The 21,175-nt window shown below is 33.6% G+C and overlaps 1 protein-coding gene across 3 annotated transcripts in view; it reads left to right on the top strand.

The window, feature by feature from the left end:
* The window catches only part of STAG1 (STAG1 cohesin complex component), a 318,115-nt gene that overhangs the window by 136,080 nt on the left and 160,860 nt on the right, over positions 1–21,175 (top strand). For 2 of the 3 annotated variants that reach the window (XM_074301602.1, XM_074301601.1), the window contains exon 4: positions 16,524–16,688. In XM_074301602.1, coding sequence (XP_074157703.1) covers positions 16,524–16,688 — 165 coding nt within the window. Of the gene's footprint in view, positions 1–16,523; positions 16,689–21,175 lie in introns of those variants that run through there. The other variant, XM_074301603.1, reaches the window with a different exon arrangement.

Below are 21,175 nucleotides of genomic sequence, written 5' to 3'. Positions count from 1 at the left end.
AACCCTCGATCTTAGAGAGTTGAAATGCCAGGAATCACAAATTTATCCAAAGACTTGAGGAATTAGTTTTTTAGAAACATATACATGATAGAGTGTTATAAGTGATCCAATAAATGGATGACTAATAAAACTTAGACTCAGTAACTTTTTTAATGCCAGACTCAACTTAGGACATCAGACAGTGAGTGTCATTCCGCATATACATATGGTATATGTACGTACATATGGTACATTTTAGATGGTTTTTGTTGTTCATCTCTTTCCAATCTGTTTCTTTTCCCTGGAATCAAAAACTAAAAATAATTGTTTCATAAGATTATTTCCTTCCATTTCATGGGACCTCTTGTTTATGGAATAAATTTATCCAAAAAAGGAATTGATCTGTATATCTTGCCTAGTGGTGATTAGAATTGTTCCCTGTGTTTGTTTGTTTTTTCCTCTTCTCCTTGTAAACAATTTTAGTTGTCACCATTTACTACCTTTATAATTTGTGTGGCGGGATAGGAAAGTTGCTTATGGCAACTTCTATAATCCTCATTGATTATAATTATAATCCTCATAATCCTGAAACAATTAACAAAATAAAAAAAAATATTACCACATAGTTCATGCTAATTTTTGATTTTCTAAGTCAAAATACCACTGTAGGGATCCATGTCTATATTTGAATTTGACTCCACTGTCCTAAAGCACTGAGACAGTAAAACAACTTACTCAGGGTCACTTAGATAAAATATAATAGGGGTAGCATTTGGTTTTTTTAGTAGTTCTATTTATGCCATACTTCCTGATTTTGTTGCTGCTCCATATGAAGTAAACAGATTTTTTAAATTGGCAAATTTTTGTTGATTCCTCTTAAGCTCAATTGCTTCTGTGATTGTCTTGACCCTAGGTTCCTTCTGGTTTTCATTCTTAAAAAAAAGAAAGAAAGAAAAAGTAAACACTCATCCATCAATAGGAAAATCCTTTTTCTTTCTCCTATAGGAATGTCTTATGTACCTCTTTCCACTTCTAATATTTTTCTGCTAGACTTTCTCTCTCTTTCTCCTTCTCTCCCACCCCTCCCATCTATACATAGATAGATAGATTAATATGGTGGGTATTTTTCTGCGTGGATATATGTATTTGGAGAATTTATTTGAAAAAAAATACATGAAACAGTAAGGTGAATAAATAAAGTTTAAATTAATGCATTGTACCACACTATTCCACTAATTATTTCTTTATAAATGCTGCAATTGTTTTTTTTTTTCTTTTTTCTTTTTAAAATTCTTTAGCAATTATTGATACTGGATATCCATGACAGAGAGGGACTAAGGATAGTATGATTAGAATTATTCTAAAAAACATAGCAAATGTAAAATGACACAGAAATTTGAGAATTTCTAACCCATAATCAATTTTTTTGGTGTCTCCTCAACCCCTATTTTAGCATTTGTCCACTTTGATTTAAATAAGCAGTTTTGCCTATGTCAAGATTGATATTTCCAAGTTTAGATTGGATTAGCATTTTCTATTGGGAAGGTGCTGTTATTCTTTACCATTGCTAAAAGCAGTGCCTTGTTTTTCTTATGTCTTTTTTCTGCTTTGTTGTTTTTCTTGTTTTCAGTCACATCCTCCTTTTCATGATCATTTTTGGGGATTTTCTTGGCAAAGATACTGGAGTGATTTGATGGTTTGTTTTATAATAGATGAAATGAAGCAAAGAAGAGCTATCAAATTTCTGAGACTGAATTTGAACTCAGGGAGACAAATCTTCCTTATTTTATTCTCTTATTTCCTAGGGTAGTTGACTGCCCTTCTCCTTTAATAGCTATATTTTTATAGTGTTAATGCATATCTAAGCAAGATTACTTACTTTCTTGTTAAAATCTTAATATTTATATTTGGAGAAGTATTTTTCCTTTCTTTTCTTTCCCCTCCCTTCCCCCCTGGCAATTGGGGTTAAGTGACTTGCCCGGGTTACATATCTAGAAAGTGTTATGTGTCCGAAGTCAAATTTGAACTCAGGTCCTCCTGACTTCAGGGCTAATGCTGTATTCACGGCACCACTTAGCTGCCCTGGAGAAGTGAGAAGTATTTTCCTGGATTATCTCTGAGTTTTTAAAAGTTTATTGGTTGTTTTCATGAATCCATAATTATTTCCCACCCAATATTATATTAAAAACCTTTGGGGTGCACAAGAAGATCATAATGGAATTTGAGAATAAAGAAAAATTTAAGATTTGACTTAGCCCTTTGATGTGAATGATAGGCTATGGATAGAGGATGACTAAAGAGGAAATGAATATTTTCAATGATGGTAATAGCCTAACCAATACTATAGAGACTGAAATAAGAATTGCTATTTTGAAGGCAATTAAGATATAGTAGGGGTGGAAGGAATCAAGGACTTCATTCACTTATGATTACTTCTGGCTGAGTGCTTTAAACGTCACTACTCACTAGACATTCTCCTTCAGAACTTGGTATTATTACCTACATTAAGGCTTGTTAAACTTTTTCCATTCTTGACATTTTTTTGTCTAAGAAATTTTTATATGACCTGAGGTACATAGGCATACAGATCTTTATGTTTATTGATAATAAATCATAAATGTGAGACCCCATATGAAGTATCACAGTTTAAGAAGCTAGAATCTGTTTTTCTTCTGTATTGAGTCATCATCATTAGTGATGTTCAAACTTTCTTGATCCTATTACCCCATCAGTTAATATTTTTTAACATACACTCCCTTAATATTTATATTTCATTATTTATAAATGAAACATATGCCATTTACTGATACTACATACCTTATGAAAATACATAAAATGTGGAAGTTTAAAATAGTAGGAGATTTTTTTTTCATTTGTTTATTAACATTATAAGAAATTCTGTGCTCTAGAGAGCAAAGAAAAACTATGTTAATCCTGGATAAGTCACTTAAGTTTTGTTTGCTTTATTTTCTTCATCTGTCAAATAAGGGGGTTGTACTAAATGAACCTTAAGTTTCCCTCTATTGCCAAATACATTGTCCTTTGGTTAAATATGGTTCATTAATTTAGAAGACTCTTTTTGTTTTGGGGGAAAGGATGGAATTTATAGGTAATTTTTTTTCCCCCAGCACATGATAAAGTCAAGCTATATATACTCAGATTCTTTCTGACAGTTAATCTCGTTCTTCAACCTTTTCTCATTTACCTAAAGAGGTGTCCCTTCTCTTTTAAGTCAACCCCCCCTCTCCCCTTAATAACAGTCAGAGTTTATGTACTCTTTAAAGATGAAGTTCCTCAGGGATGCTATTTACCTCTCATTGGTAAATCAAATGGGAGGTGGACGATCTTCTGATAAGTGATGAGGTTACTCAAATCTTGATCAAAGAGACATCAATTTTGCATCACCTATCTTGTTAATAGGAAGAATCAATATTTAGCAAGATCTATCTGAACAAGCACAATGAATGGAAATATGCCCATTAACCTAAACTTAGAATTTCTTTTACTGCCTGATTAGACCTTGGTGTGGAGACTTTATACTCTGGTTGATGTCTGGATGAGGAGGTAGAAAAGAATAAAAAAAAAAAAACTCCACCTTGGTCCTGTATAGGGTGTACAAAGACCTTACTCAAAATGACTACTGTGAGACCTCTCAGGAGAATTGGGTAGTCTTCTTCTGGGAAGTCCAATGAGAGAAGACAGATTTTACAGAAGCAGAAGAGTTGGTTATATAGCATAAAACCACAGACCACCCACTACCCATTGATCTTAAAATTGATTGGTCTATACATGTGAAGTGATGATGTCTGGGGAGGGATGCTATTTGTATATGGGGATTTCCAGTTAACTTTCTTTAGGGTCATGTGATTTTTAGGAAATCTAAACTGAAGCCTAAGGTTTCATATACTTTAGCAGATAGTTTCTGAGATACCACGTTATTTGCCCTACACAGTCCTAATACAATGATTAATTATTAAATATAAGAGAGAAATACTCATTTCTCACATTGTATAACCATGAAAAGCAAATTCCTGCATTAGCCTTGCATCTCTCACCTATCCACCCTTTCTTAAATCCTGCCCCCCAATAAAAAAAATAAAAAAGGAAAAGAAGAAAATGTAGTTTTTATATTGTGAGTAAGTCAGTTCTCTATGTGAATGAATTATACTTCATCATGAGTCTTTTAGAGTGGTGGTTAATCATTTTGTCTATCAAATTACTGAAAATTTTGAATTTTTTTCTTTTTTTTTTTTTAACATTATTGCTGCTTCATAAATTCTCAAAATTTTGATTTATTTTTTATGTTATTGCTGTTGTATAAATTGTTCTCCTAGTTCTTCTCACTTCACTTTGTATCTCTTCATACAAGTCTTCCTTTGTTTTTCTACAACCATCTTCTTCATCATTTCTTATAGTAGAACAGTGGTCTTCAAACTTTTTAAATAGGGGTCTAGTTCACTGTCCCTCAGACTGTTGGAGGGCTAGACTGTAGTAAAAACAAAAACTCACATTCTGTCTCAGCCTCTCAGCCCATTTGCCATAACCCAGCGGGCTGCATAAATGTCCTCAGAGTGCCGCATCTGGACTGCGGGCCGTAGTTTGAGAACCCCTGTAGTAGAATAATCTTCTGTTTGACATACCAAAGTTGTTTAACTATTATTCCTCAGCTGATGAATGTCTTGTCAATTTCCCATTCTTCATTCTACAAAAAGAATTGCTATGCAATGTTCTTGTGCATATGGGTCTTTCCCCTCTTTTTTTTTTTTTTTTTTTAATCTCTTTGGGGATATAGATTTAGTAGTGGTTTTGTTTGGCCAAAGAATATGTATAGGTTAGATTTGTTCTATATATAGCTTTTTTTCCATGTTCCCTCTGGCATTTGTGATTTTCCTTTTTTCATTATCTTAGCCAATCTGAAGGGTTTAAGATGTAGTACTTTAGAGGTATTTTAATTTGTTTCCTTCATTATTATTAATTAATAGTATTTTTCATAAAGAATATTGATAGCATGTATATCTTCCTCTGAAAATTGCTTATTCCATTTTTCTTTAGTTTTTTTCAATTGTGTCTAACTCTTCATTGTCCTATTTAGGGGGTTTCTTGGCAAAGATACTGGTGATTTGTCATTTTCTTCTCCAGCCCATATTTTAGAAGAGCAACTAAGGCAGACAGGTTTAAGTGATTTTGCCTAAGGTTGAGTAGCTGAGACTAGATTGGAGTTCATGAAGATGGGTCTTCTTTTTTCTTTTTTTTTTATTTTGTTGTTTATTAATTTTTAAAATTATAACATTTTCTTTGACAGTACATATGCATAGGTAATTTTTTTTTTTTTTTTTTTTAACAACATTGTCCCTTGTACTCCTTTCTGTTCTGAGTTTTTCCCATCCTTCCCTCCACCCCCTCCCCTAGATGGCAGGCATTCCCATACATATTAAATATCTTATAGTATATCCTAGGTACAATATATATGTGCAGAACTGAATTTTGTTGTTGTTGCAAAGGAAGGATTGATTTCCCAAGGTAAAAATAATCTGGGAAGAGAAACGAAACAAAACAAAACAAAACAAAAAAATGCTCACAGTTTACACTCATTTCCCAGTGTTCCTTTTCTGGGTGTAGCTGATTCTGTCCATCATTGATCATTTGGAATTGGATTAGCTCTTCTCTATGTTGAAGATATCAACTTCCATCAGAATACATCCTCATACGGTGTCATTGTTGAAGTGTGTAATGATCTCCAAGTTCTGCTCGTTTCACTGAGTATCAGTTGATGTCTCTCCAAGCTTCTCTGTATTCCTCCTGTTGGTTATTTCTTATAGAACAATAATATTCCCTAACATTCATATAGCATAATTTATCCAACCATTCTCCAATTGATGGACATCCATTCAATTTTCCAGTTTCTAGCCACTACAAAAAGGGCTGCCACAAACATTTTGGCACATACAGGTCCCTTTCCCTTCTTTAGTATTTCTTTGGGATATAAGCCCAGTAGTAGCACAGCTGGGTCAAAGGGTATGCACATTTTGATAACTTTTTGGGCATAATTCCAGATTGCTCTCCAGAATGGTTGGATTCTTTCACAACTCCACCAACAATGCATCAGTGTCCCAATTTTCCCACAGCCCCTCCAACATTCTTCGTTATTTGTTCCTATCATCTTAGCCAATCTGACAGGTGTGTAATGATATCTCAGAGTTGTCTTAATTTGCATTTCTCTGATCAATAGTGATTTGGAACACTTTCATATGAGTGGAAATAGTTTCAATTTCATCATCTAAAAATTGTCTGTTCATATCCTTTGACCATTTATCAATTGGAGAATGGCTTGATTTCTTATAAATTAAAGTCAATTCTCTGTATATTTTGGAGATGAGGCCTTTATCAGGACCTATAACTGTAAAAATGTTTTCCCAATTTGTTACTTCCCTTCTAATCTTGTTTGCATTAGTTTTGTTTGTGTAGAAACTTTTTAATTTGGTGTAATCAAAATGTTCTATTTTGTGATCAATAATGGTCTCTAGTTCTCCCTTGTACACAAACTCCTTCCTCCTCCACAAGTCTGAGAGGTAAACCATCCCATGTTCCTCCAATTTATTGATGATTTCGTTCTTTATGCCTAAATCTTGGACCCATTTTGATCTTATCTTAGTATGTGGTGTTAAATGTGGGTCCATGCCTAGTTTCTGCCATACTAATTTCCAGTTTTCCCAGCAGTTTTTGTCAAAAAATGAATTCTTATCCCAAAAGTTGGGATCTTTGGGTTTGTCAAACACTAGATTGCTATTTTTATTCACTATCTTGCCCTGTGAACCTAACCTATATTGTGTGGTTTGATTTATCTAATTCTGAGAGTGCAAGGTTGAGATCTCCCACTATTATAGTTTTGCTGTCTATTTCTTCTTGCAGCTCTCTTAATTTCTCTTTTAAGAATTTAGATGCTGCACCACTATGTGCATATATGTTTAATATTGATACTGCTTCATTATTGATGCTACCCTTAGTAGGATATAATGCCCTTCCTTATCTCTTTTAATTAGATCAATTTTTGTTTTTGCTTGATCTGAGATGAGGATGGCTACCCCTGCTTTTTTGGCTTCACCTGAAGAATAGTAGATTCTGCTCTACCCTTTTACTTTTAGTTTGAATGTATCACCCTGTTTCAGGTGTGTTTCCTGTAAACAACATATAGTAGGATTCTGAGTTTTAATCCAGTCTGCTAACTGCTTCCACTTTATGAAGCAGTTTGCCTCATTCACCTTTATGGTTAGAATGACTAATTCTATATTGCTTGCCATCCTGTTAACCCCTGCTTATGCTTTTCCCCTTTCCTTCCCTCTTACCCCCCTACCCAGTATTAAACTTGTGAACAACACTTGCTTTTCACAGCCCTCTCTTTTTAGTATCCCTCCCCCACCTTAAAGTTCCTCCCCTTATTTTACCCCTTTTCCTCACAATTTCTGTATTCCCTTCCCCTTAGCTTACTCCTTCCCTCTCACTTTTCAATGAAGTGGAAGAAGTTTCACCATAAATCGAATATGTCTATTGATACACACTATGTTCATCTCCCTCCTTTCTTTCTCTCAGTTATAATAGGTTAGCTTTGCCTCTGCATGAGATGTAGTACCACCACTTTACACTTTTTTATGATATAATTTCCTTTCCACCTCCAGTTTCTAGGACAAATTATACATATGTTCTTTACATATTTTTATGGCAGAAATATAATTCTCAAGATTTCTTTTTACCTTTTTTGAAATCTCTTGAGTTCTGTATTTGAAGATCAAACATTTTATGTAGGTCTGGTTTTTTCCTCAAGAATAAATGGAATTCATTTATTTTGTTAAATGTCCATCTTCTTCCCTGGAAAACGATGCTCATTTTTGCTGGGTAAGTTATTCTTGGCTGTATACCAAGTTCCTTAGCCTTTTTGGAATATCATTTTCCAGGCCCTTCGTTCTTTTAATGTGGACGCTGGTAGATCCTGGGTTATCCTTATTGTGGCTCCTCCATATCTGAATTGCTTTTTTCTAGCAGCTTCCAATATTTTTTCTTTTGTCTGATGGTTCTTGAACTTGGCCACTATATTTCTTGGCGTTTTGATTTTAGGGTCCCTTTCAGTAGGTGATTGATGAATTTTTTCAATGTCTATTTTACCCTCTGTTTCCAAAACGTCTGGGCAGTTCTCTTTGATAATTTCCTGGAAAATAGTGTCCAGGCTCTTTTTTTCCTCACATTTTTCAGGGAGTCCGATTATTCTCAAATTGTCTCTCCTGGATCTGTTTTCCAGGTCTGTTGTCTTTCTAATAAGGTACTTGACATTCTTTTCAATTGTTTCATTTCTCTGGTTTTGCTTGACTACCTCTTGGTTTCTCCTTGAATCATTCATTTGTACTTGTTCGAGTCTAATTTTCAATAATGTATTTTCTTCACTCACTTTTTTTTTTATATCTTTTTGTAATTGTCCAATTGTGTTTTTATAAGTGAGTTTTTTTCTTCTATGGAATTTTTTTTCCATTTTATCCCGTTTTATTTTTTAGAGAGCCGATTTCTTTATCTAGCTCACTAATCCTGTTTTCCTTGGAGTTGTTTACCTTTTCCAATTCTCTAATTTTGTTTCTCCATGATTTGATCTCTTTATCCACTCTGGATGACTTCTCCAGGCTCTCTTTCCAAGCTTCCCTTTCCTTTTCCCATTTCTCTTCTAGCTCTCTTGTGAGAGCCTTTTTGATTTCCTCTATGAGAGTCTTATGTATTGAGCAGCAGATCATATCCTTCTTAGGGGATTCCTCTGGGGACAGTCTGTTTTTAGTCTCCTCAGTATTTGAAGTCTGCTCTCTCATACAGAAGCTGTCAATGGTTAGAGCCCTTTTGAATTTTTTGTTCATTTTGGCAAGAGCGGAATCGAAGAAAACAAATTGACAAGAGAAGTAATTGCTCTGTTTTGGGGGGGATGGAGCTGGATGGTGTTAATGGGCTTCCTCTACAGACTGGGGGGTAGGGCAGTAGAGTGCCACTAATAGGACAGCAATGGCTACACTGAGTTTGAGCTCTGAGGCTCTGAGAACTCAGAGTCACTCCAGGTGGGGGTTGGGGGTGGCCGTGTTCTGAGAGACTCTAGCTTTCTGGGGTTTTAATCTTCACCTCCGGTGTTTACACCCTCTCTGCTGCTCCTGGCTTGCTGCCAAGACAGAATATCCACACTGGGGTAAAAGTCTTTTTGCAGAACGGTAGAGATCGTACCCCTTCCCCCTCAGGTCTGAACTGTGTGAGCTGTCTGTCTCGCTCTGGCTTGCCTGCCCTCAATCTGCACCCAGTTTGTTCTACCCTCCCCGAGCAAACACAGTCCTTCTCTGGCGAATTTCAAGGATGTCGCCTGTTGGTGATTTTTGTGGGTTTCTTTTCTGGTCAAGCATTAACTCAGAGGCTTGTCATGAAGTAAGTCCTGAGAGAAAACATGGAACTCATGCAGCTGTCTGCCTCCACACTGCCATCTTGGCCAGAAGTCCCCAAGATGGGTCTTCTTGATTCCATACCCTGTGCTCTATCCACTACACTACCTAGCTGCCCTAAAATATTAGAGTGATTTGCCCTTTGCAGATGAGGAACTGAGTCAAACTTTGTTTAAGTCACATTCTGAGAGCTGTCAGAGCTCAGTAAGCTGGTCTTCCTGATTCCAGGTCCAACATGCTATCCACTGGGCCACCTATCTGCCCTTCCTACTTCTTCCTTTTGCTTAAATGATTGATGAATGGCTCTTTGTCTTGTAAGTTTGATTCAAATTTCCTCTAAATGTTAGAAATGAAAGTTTTATCAAAGGAACTTGCTGCAAAGGTTTTTTTTTTTTTTTCTTTTTTTTTCTAGTTTCATACTTTTCTTCTAATTTTAGTGGAGTCATCATTATGTAAAATATTTTTAATATAATTTAATTAAAATTACTTATTTTACCATTTTCTCTAGCCTTTCTGTTTCTCTCGGTTATTAATTCTTCAATTTTTTGGTATATTTGATGTGTAATTTCTTCAGTCTTGCTCTAAACATATCTTTTTTTTTTTTAATATCTAAGTCACATATCCATTTTGAGTTTATTTTTGTATGTTGTGTGAAATGTTGGTCATTGCCTATCTACTTTCTGCCAAAGTACTTTCTTCTCTTTTTCCATCAATTTTTTTTAATAATAAATTTTTACTCTTATTAGTTGTGATAACTTCGATTTACTGAATACTAAGTTACTGTGCTATGTTCTTCTAAATCTATTCTAGTAATCAACTTCTCTATTTCTTAACCAGTACCAATTTTTTTTCACATTTATAACTTTGTAAATATTAAACAAAGGACTTTGTATTTTACCATATTGATAGTAAGGGCGCCATTGGAATTTATTGTGTAGGCAGAAGACATAGTTAGGCTTGTTATTCAAGAAAAATCTCTGGTGAAGGTATGTGGAGGATGGTTTAAAGAGACCAATTAGGAATCTCAGAGATTAGACTCTGAACCAGGGGTGGAGATAACAACAACAATATATGGCAACTGCTTAGATATATAAGGTGTACAAAAGTGAATCTGGGTGACTTATAATATGGTGATAACTTTAACACAACTAGGGTAGAAGTTCATAAGAAAGATGGGCTTGGGGTAATATAGGCTAATGATTTCTTGACATAAAACACCACTTTTTTCCTGCCCAAAATGCAAAAGGCCATTTTGAAAAAATAGGAAAGTTTTTCACTATCATGTTCCAATAGTGTAGAGGGTAGCTTCTGTGAGTGCTTGCCTGAGTCTAAAGCTCATCTGGGCGGAAAGCAATTAAACATCCTGTGCATATGTTGACAAATTACCAAGTATTACCTGTATAACTACTGCTGTAGTTGCCTAGGGTTGAGTTGGACTATAATAGCATGGAGAGACTTGTACCTACTGGAGCAGGGAAGAATTAGGGAGGTTATCATAGCAGTAGGAAAAGAGTGAAGTAGGGACTTATGAATTTTAATGGGTGTAGAATAGGTGTGGCTGGCTGTGTTGAAATCTAGCCCCCAAATGGACTAAATAGGAAGCATTGAATGAGTCTATCTAGAGTTTGTTAATCATATACTCATTGGAGTCATGGTACTGCTTCCATTTTGGAAACACTGATCACAATTGCCACATCCAGTTACCTCTTTATATAAACTATTTATACTTTATATTACAGTAAATAGCATTGTGACCAAGGGAGATCTTAGTTTGCCACGTTAGTAGATTGAAAACTTAAGCCAAATAATAAAATAACAGCATTCAGCTCTGTTGTTGACCCAAGAATCTTCTTACCTATTGAGTGTGCTTTGTACATATTTTGTTTCTCCTGTACCTCTTTGAGGAGACTTCTTTTTCTTTTTATCTTTGGCTAACACCTACCACTGTGTGTGCAACATAAGTATTAATAAATGCTGGTTGCTCGATTAGCCTAATTTCTCTCCCTTTTTTCTAATTTTCATCCAGTCATCCAGAAGTTAGGATTTAAATGTGTTACTACCCTTGAGGAAATGAGTGACTGACTCTAGTATTTTCTAGTATATGTATAAAACTATACTAACCCTCTAGATTGCATCTTGAGTTGTGCCTTTTTCCTATACCCAAAATCTTCCTTTAAATGATTTTTATTTTAAATATCAAAACTGGTTAATTCCCCAACACTTACTTGTTCTCAGCTGCTGCTCTATGTCTAAAAAGTCCTTTTAGTGTCTTTTTTTTTTCTTTTTCTAAGCCCTTTTATATTTTTGATTCTTTACATATTATTCTTCTTGTAGCTATTTACTTTATCATAAACTGTTTATTAAGAGCCTACTATTTCTTAAGCAATGTTGTTACAGAGAGGGTCTATGAATGTCTTTGCCCTTGAAGAGTTTACGACTGTAAACTCATTAGAGAGACTAGACATGTACCCAGAAAAATAAACATTATAATACAGCATGTGTCAAAGGAATACAACATATAATTGTTGCAGAGATTCTTAAGGCACAGTGATAATCAAGGAAAATCTGTCATGGAAACTTGTTTACTTCCTTCCTCAGATTTATTTTTTTTTCCTTTATCATTGAATTTTTGGCTCATTAATGTTTCTAGATATCCATATCATATCGATGGTACATACATATTAAAATGTTGGTTTAAGGAATTGTTTATTTGTTAAAAACAGATTAAAATTGTGAAGACCTTGCAAACTGAATTTAAGATGTTATTTAATAGAGAAACAATTGTTAGTCCTTGAAGGAGAGTGCTCCAATTATAAGGGTACTTTGGGGACATTAATTTGGTGATTCTCTGTAGAAATGCTAACTATTTCAGAATGACATGGTGATGACTCTGGATTCTCAAAGCATTATATCAACTGTATATAAGTTCTTGCAGGTTCTATGAAGCTGAAGAGCCTTGTCGCAGCAATTAATAATATTTGAAAACTAGCCTAACTTAAGAACAGGAAGAGTCATCAGCAGAGTTGGATAATAACCAAATGAATTCTTTGGTCACAGTAACCCAGAAAACAAATAATTCTGATGCCAAATGCCTTGAGATCTATGCAGTCTCTTTAAATTTTCCTTGTGGTAGTAGCAACAACACTGAAGAAAAAAAAATGATAAAATAAATAATGTTGTTTGGGGTTTTAAAAATAATCTCCAAATAATTTAACAGTTGTTAAAATCTTATGAGATTTTTGTCTATCAAGCCAATGTGTTCATATATTTCTGGAGGCACTGAATCACAGGCATTTTGACATTGTATTTATAAAGAAAAACCCACAGACCAAAGAAAATCACAAGAATAGACATTGATTGATCATGGAAAGGTGAATCTGAACAGAAAAGAGTTGACTGTAGCATGAACACAAAAGCAAAAAGAGGTATTATTTCATGGAATACTTCTTCATTCTACTTTGAAGTGCTCATGGAAGATGCTAGAAAGGTTTCCACCAAGAAGACAGTTTACATGTTATATTCAAATATCTGTAGAAAGGAATGAGGCAGTGGAGAAAATTGCAGAAATACAAGTCTAGAAATGACCTTTGATCATACCTTAGTGATTTTAGTGTTTAGGTGGGTACAGAGGATGAGAAGGAAAAAAAAGTGTGAGTGTGTGTGTGTGTGTGTGTGTGTGTGTGTGTGTGTGTGTGTGTGTGTGTGTGTAAAAATATGGTTTGGTGAAAAAAAAAAATGAAAGGGGCCAAAGACTAGTGAGTTATGTAAAGCTTCCTCAGTACATTATGAATACTTTTTTTTCCCCCCCAAGGAATCTAAAGAGACTGAACATAGGCAACACAAAGCAACATTACAAAAAATAAAAGTGACTTTATGATGAGTAGATAAGAAACAACAACTTACTGAGATGGAAAACATTTCAACTTTTTTGGAGTACAGAATGATAGAATCAAAGAAGAGCTAAAAGTTAATTCACTAGTTCTTTTATAGTGACCTTTTGAAACATTTTTTGGTTTGTTTTTGCAAGGTTATTTTGGGTTTATTAAAAAGAAATCGATAACAGAGAAAAGACAATACGTCAAAAGATCATTAATTTCATTGATAGAATACCTCTAGCATCAAATTATATCACATTACTTAATTGAGATGTAGGAGTAGACCTTCCTCCTCAGGTATCCTATCAGTTCAGATTAGATGTTAGAAGTAAATAATCAGTGTAAAATATAATTTTGACACAGAAAGATGAAGAAAATCATAAAATGGAAGATACTGATGTTGATTAGAATTGTTAAAAAGTTTTACAGCTTACAAGGATAATGACAACAATGAAAGAGACAAAAAAGCACAGAAACTTTCTCATTCAGGAAAATATGGCACCCAGAAAAAACTTTTCTTTTTTTTTCTAAGATACATATAGATGTATATCTTGATCTCCTTCATATTTGTTAGGTTATAGATAAGATTAGATCTACACGTATTGAACCTAGTGGGAAAATAAAATTAATCTTGTAGATCACATTGGAAAGTAAATGTACTAGATTTACTTATAGGTACATACCTAGTTTTATCTTTTTCTTCCATCTTTGTTTAGACTTTTTCTTCTCATTGTGGATTTGTCCCAAACACTCTATTTTCTTGAGACTATTTCTTTTTCTTTTTCTCTCTTTATCTAAGAGCCTCAAATTCAATTTCTTAAATCTTTGTGGGTTTTGCTCCCTCAGGGCTGGGTAGTGACTCTTCTGGTTTTAGTGTTTTTTTGTATGCTAATGTATTCTTCTTGTTTTCTTCTTGTGGGATTGGATCTTTGTAAAAAGGGTGTGTGTGTGTGTGTGTGTGTGTGTGTGTGTGTGTGGTTTGCCATTTGCTTCTCCAGCTTAATTTACAAATTGATCATTAAACTTGGTATGTTTCATCCAGAGACACACATCTAGTAAGTGTCTGAGGCCAGATTTTAATTTAGTAGGAAGAGAAGTCTTCCTCATTCCAGGCCCAGTATACAGTGCTATGTATCAGCCTTAGTTTGGCATGCCTTATCTATGAACATAGAATATTTATGCAGTTATATGTTTTCTTTTATTTCCAATAATGAGTATTTTATAGCTGTAGTTACATAATTTTCACTTAAGTTTTGGTCGGTTAGCTACAAGATTTTTTAAAATTAATTATTTTAATGTGATTTCTATTGTTTTCCTTGTGTTTGGTAGAATTTCATGTAGTATATACAATTGTTTTTCATTTTGGAGTTGATTATTTTATCCTGCTATTCCTGTGAATCTGTTAATCATCTTAATTAGTTTATTCAGTAATTTATGGGAGACTTTAAGTATACCATCACATCACCTACAAATAAAAACAGTACTGCTCCATTTACCTGAAGTCTGTGCTTTAATTTTAAATTAGTTGTCATTTTGTTCCTTTGTCTAATCACTTGTGGGAGAGTTTCTAGAAAAATGGCAAATGATAGAGGAGATTTTGGTGAAATCTTGATTTACTCATGAGTGTCCTAGGGAAGATTATCCTGTTTCTCAACTTAAAACATTGCTAGTTTTTGCTTTAATGTTGTGTTTTTCATTATTATAAAGGAGGTCTCTATAACAATACTTAAAAAGATTTTTTTTAAACAAATGAATGCTGCATGTTATCAGAGAGCGGCTTTTCCTCCATTTTTTGAAATAATAATATGATTTTTTTTATCTCCATTATTTGTTCATTGAACTATTGTTATTGTGATCCTAAAACAGTTTAGAAATAGAATTGCTGTATTCTGATTGAAAGGATTTTATTTTCAAGCTTTTACATACAATTTCATTAGTCCTATTTAACTATAGTCCTTTTGCTCAACTTTATGACTTCCTGGCTTTGATAATTGGACCGTATTTATATCAGAAAAAGATTAGTAAAGTACTTTTTTGTCTGGTAAATTATTATTATTTTAATACGTCTTTGCAGCGTTGAATAATGGTGGCTCTTTGCCTATGTGAGGTTAATGTTGTCTAGCTTGAAAAACCAGTGATCTTGCCCAGAATCACTTGAGGTGAAACAGAAATATCTATTTCACCTTCCTTTCTTTTGATAGTTCTATTATAATGACTTAATATATGTAGTCCCTTCCAAAAGTGGCAAATCAAGATCTACTAATTAGAAGGGAAGGCAGTGAGCTATGAGGGCTGATTAAAATAAAAATGGAGAAAAAAAATATTCTAACAGAAATTTTGCAGTCTGCAGGTATTGTGTGGAGTTCATGCAGTATGAAACATTTTGTTGAGCAAGTCTGTGATATCCAGAGTAATGAAGAGGGAATATTGTGATGTAAGAAGCCATGTAATGAAGTTGAAAAATAGATCACTTAGCTTTTTCAGGAATTTGAACATAGAAAGGATATTATAGGTGTTCAGTGATGCTATGGGATTTTCTGATAGAGATTAAAGGACTGTTAATATGTCTGAGATTGTAGCTATAGTATTTTGCATGTGTATTAGTGTCTTGCAATGAAATTATATTTAGCAGAACTTAAAATTGAGTGGCTGATTTATTATATTAGCAGACTTTGTGAGAAGAAGATGGGAAAGATTTTTTCCTCCTAAGACCTGTGATCCAAGAGAAATGAGACTGCATTTTTTTGGTGACAGTCATTTTATATAACAGTATTATTGGACTAAATCCCCCAAAGGTAATTTACTTGATTTTTTAAAAAAGTATTCATTCAAGTATATAGTTCTCCTATGCACAAGTATTTCTTAATGTCTCCTTTATTTGTAGAGCTGACCTGGGGTCTTTGAAAGCCATATCAGTTTATTGACTGCTAGGTTTGACAGGGTCTACAAATTTGTTGAATCTTTTAATTTAGGTCCAAAATAACTGAATTGTCTCATTATGCTTATTGTTGTCATATATCAATTATGGTTAACTGGAATGTTAATTCCTTGACTACAGAACTCTTAGCTTCTCTTTTATCCCCAACAGTTTGGTAAACACATAAAAGACACTGCTTTTATTTACTGCTTTTATTGATGGACATTTTTAGTACCCAACTGCTGTATCAATTTGAAGTCCAGTTGTATTTCATTTTGATTGGTCTTTTTTTCTCTTCAGTCTACAAATAAAAAACCTCGGAAGTCTCCTGGAGAGAAGAGCCGTTCTGAAGCTGGAATTAGGGGAGCTGGCCGGGGAAGAGCTAATGGCCATCCTCAACAGAATGGAGAAGGGGAGCCTGTCACATTATTTGAAGTAGTAAAACTGGGGAAAAGTGCAATGCAGGTAAATATATTTGCATAATATAATAGATTTACTTTATTGGTGTAAGTACATTAGTTAGCTGGAAACTACATGTTGGATTAGTGACATTGGACCTGTTAAAAATATAAAAATGCATTATGTTTACATGGTATTTCTAAACTGTATATTTTTATTAAATAATAAACTGAAATAGAAGATAATTGATCTAATTCTTTGTAATTTCTTCAGGAAAAAAGTCTTTTTAATGTTAGTTTTAGACAAAATGTCTAGCCCAGAGCTTTTATATAGTAGTTGTTGATTAAATATTGTTCACTGATTGATGGATTGAATTCCATTTTCTGAATTGTTATATTAAAAATTGGATGTTTTGAAGTCAGGAAATGTTTCTTTTAGTAGGAAACTTTCCATTGACATAATTGTTTTTTTCAGCAGCTATCCTTTAGTAATGGATTGAAAGAGGTCTATTCTGATTCTGTCAAAAAATTCTTTTTAGGAAAAAAATTTGTACAATTAGTTGGATTTGTTAATTTGAAGATTTTCCATAAGGACTGGTACCACATCTTATCTAAACTGTGTGTGTGTATATATATATATATATATATATATATATATATATATATATATATATATATATATATATATATATATATATATTCCCTAGCATCTAGCATAGTATTCTGCACATAGGCATTGACTGCATACTGAGTGAATGAATATTAAGTTGGAAAGACTATTAATAAATTCTTAGTTATCCAAAATAGACCATAAGGACACCATAAGAGAATTTGTTAATTCTAAAGTTAGAAAGGACTTTACAAGTTATCTTAAATCATCACTCTTCATTTATTATGGAAATTTTACCAGTTGTTTAAATTTTTGTCATTAAGACAAATGGGAATGAATGGAATAAAAAAAGTAAATCAAAACTATTCTGCTATCCTCATCTGCAAACTATTTTTATTTTTTAATTAAAAGAATATTACTTCCTTTATATCAAAATTACTTTCTGACCTAGTATAACCTTGGACAACTTTCTCATCACTTGGCAAGTCAGTCAGATGAGTGTTGAATTAATAAGGCACTTTTGGTCTTCCTGTGTCATTTAATTTATATTTTTTTAGCTTGTGAAATTACATAGTATTGATGTCATTACAGTTCATTTCCCCCTTTTGATTTTCAGTAACTTGTTTAAATAGTTCAGGGTTAAATCTTGAATTGTAAGTCACACCTTTTGCTCACTGTTTTTTGTTGTTGTTGTTGTTGTAGTATATATTTTGGGCTTAGCTTTGTGAAATCAGTGTTTTGGCTGTACATTGACAGCAATATCATTCTCATTTCAATAATAAATTACTTTCTTTTTATTAAAACAAATTGGAATAATTATTTGTGTTTTTTTTTTTGTTTTTGTTATGATTAGCATATTTTTCCATATCTTTGTCATTTATTCTTTTCAGTCACATCCAACTCTTTGTGACCTCATTTGGGTGCTTTTGTATTTGTTTGTGTTTAGTTTTGGTTTTGGTTGTGGTTTTTGTGTGTTTGTTTGTTTTTTAATAAAGGAACTGGAGTGGCTTGCTTTTTTTCTCATGCCATTTTACAGATGAGGAAACTGAGCAAATAGTGTTAAGTGACTTGTTGAGGTGCACACAGCTGGTAAGCTGGTAGGCTGATCTGAGGTCAAATTTGAACTCAAGTCTTTCTAACTCCAAGTATGGCACTCTTATCTACTGCACAGTGTATCTGCCTCATCCAGTACCTATCAGTTCATTTGAAGAAACTTTTTCTCCAGCTTTACTTTTTCATCCCTTTCCGTTGAAGTGACTAAATATTCTAAGAGTGTAGATTTTATTTGGGTGGTCTTACCAAGTTCTACAAATCATTTCCTTACCACTTCTATCTCAGTAAATGTGTTGTCACTAGATTTTTATTTATTTATTTTTTGGGGGGCAAATATTTATGCATTATACAAAAGTAGGTGATGATCAAATTGATTTATGAATAATGCTTCTTTTAGCCTCTGGGTGTATAATAAAACCTATTCCATCAACTATATTATTTTTCTTTTTAAGTAGAAGTAGTTTCTCTATGCTATCTTTACATTTATCTTTTGTCTTTTTTTCTGGTTTCACTTTTAATAAAAATAAGCAGGTATAATAAGCCTTTTCTAGCATTTTCCCTTCTTTTTGGTCTTTGTACAAGGTTCTCATAGATAGTTCTCCAATAGTCAAACTGAAATTCTTGACAGAACGTTATCATCCTCTGATGTTCTGTTTCCTGATGTTCTATCTCCTTCACTGCAGAATCTGATTGAAGAGTGCTGCACATTTTAAAAAAAAAATGTTTTTGTTTTGTTTCTATATTGCTTTTACTTACTATTTTGTTCGAACTTATTTTTTCTTAATACTTTGTTGAATTTATTATAGCTTTTAAAAAAACTTTTTTTAGTATGTTAGGATGTTTGTTGGCTTTTCCCTTTTTTTAAATAGCCTTTTTACTTTTTCAGTACATATAAAGATAATTCACCTTGCAAAATCTTGCATTGAAAACTTCTCTCACTCCTTCCCATAGATAGCAAGGAATACAAAATTATTCCAAAGATATTTCCATATTTGCATACTGTACAAGAAAAATTAAATGAAAATGGGGGGGGGGATATAAACAAAACAAAATAAAACAAGTAAACAAACCATAGCAACCAAAAAAAAAAAAAAAAGGTGAAGATACTATGCTTTGATTTCCTTAGATCTCTTTATGGGTTGGGGGTGGCTCTTTCCATCAAGAGTCTTTTAGAATTGCCTTGAATCACCTCATTGTTGAAAAAAGTTGCTATCACAGTGATCTTGTTCTTGCTATGTACAATGTTCTCTTGATTCTACTTACTTCTATTAGTATCAGTTCATGTAAGTCTGTCTAGGCTTTTCCCAAAATCAGCCTGCTCTTCAATTCTTATAGAATAATAATATTCCATTATATTCATATACCATAATTTACTCAGCCATTCCCTAATTAATGGACATCTACTCAATTTCCAGTTCTTTGCCACCGCAAAAAGGGCTGCTATAAACATTTTTGTCTACGTGGGTTCTTTTCCCTTTTTTATGATCTTCTTGGGATACAGGTCCAAGAGAGACACTGCTGGATCAAAGGGTATGCACAGTTTGATAGGCCTTTGGGCTTAGTTCTAAATTGCTCTCCAGAATGGTTGGATCATTTCACAACTCCCTTAATAATGCATTAATATTCCCAGTTTTTCTTCATCCCCTCCAACATTTATCATCTTTTTCTTTTCATTTTATCTAATCTAAGAGGTTTGAAGTGGTACCTCAGCATTGTCTTAATTTGCATTTCTCTAATCAGTAGTGATTTAGAGCACTTTTTTTCAAGTGATTAGAAATGACTTTAATTTCTTCATCTGAAAATTCATATCCTTTGATCATTTACAAATTGAGGAATCACTTGTTTTCTTTTAAATTTGAGTCAGTTCTTTGTACATTTTAAAAATTAGTCCTTTATCAGAAACATTGTATGTAAAAATGTTTTCCCAGCTTTCTGCTTCCCTTCTAATCTTGCAAGGCTATTTTGGTTTCAGTTTAATCAAAAGTATCCATTTTGCATTTCATAATGTTCTCTAGTTCTTCTTTGGCCATAAATTCCTTCCTCCTCCACAGATTTGAAGTAGATTGTCCCTTTTTCTCTTAATTTACTTATAGTATCATCTTATTTGTGTGAAAAAAGTTTTGTAATTGTGTTCATATAGTTCCTGAATTTGTCTTGACAGGTAGACTCCCAAATATTTTACATTATCCAGTTATTTTAAATGATATTTCTCTTTCTATCTCTTTCTGTTAGACTTTATTGGTAACATACAGAAATGCTGATGACTGGGTTTATTTTATATCCTTCAACTTTGCAGTTGTGAATTGTTTCTAATAGTTTTTTAGTTGGTTTTCTAGGACTCTCTAACAAGCATATCATCTACAAAGAGTTGTTAGGATTCTTAACAAGATGCTGAGTAAGTGGAATTGAGGAGACAGTGGTTAAATCTAGTTTAGCATTGATGTAATCCTATAACAAATAATGGCTTCCTAGTGATATAATGATTGCTGTATACTCAGTGTGGAACATATAAAGAGGAGCTGTCAGGGCCAGAAAAGGACAAGTGCACTAGAAACTTTCTGAGGGTGAGACAAATTCATTCCATCTTCCACCTTTGTGCTGGTTGGAGGCTGAAGTTGGCAGAGGCAAAGAACTATTAGTAGGAGCTCTTGGAACCAAAGAGAGAGATAGGCCTCTAAGAAAACTAGCTGAGCCTCCCAGGAAAAGAGACAAGACTTGGAAGGAGACAATGGAGGATTTGGACTTTAACTCCTGGCTGCATTCAGGGTGATTACACTGAACTGAAACGAAGGCTGCCTCCAGAAGCCCCCCAAGAAACCTGTTTCCAGAGAACATTACATCTTAGAGAAGAATATTAGAAAGAGTGATAATTTTGTTTTCAAATTATCTTT

The sequence above is a fragment of the Sminthopsis crassicaudata genome, chromosome 3 (assembly GCF_048593235.1).
Source record: "Sminthopsis crassicaudata isolate SCR6 chromosome 3, ASM4859323v1, whole genome shotgun sequence".
Taxonomy (NCBI): Eukaryota; Metazoa; Chordata; class Mammalia; order Dasyuromorphia; family Dasyuridae; genus Sminthopsis; species Sminthopsis crassicaudata.
Note: the sequence above shows the minus strand (reverse complement) of the source record. Positions and strands in the feature narration are given on the sequence as shown.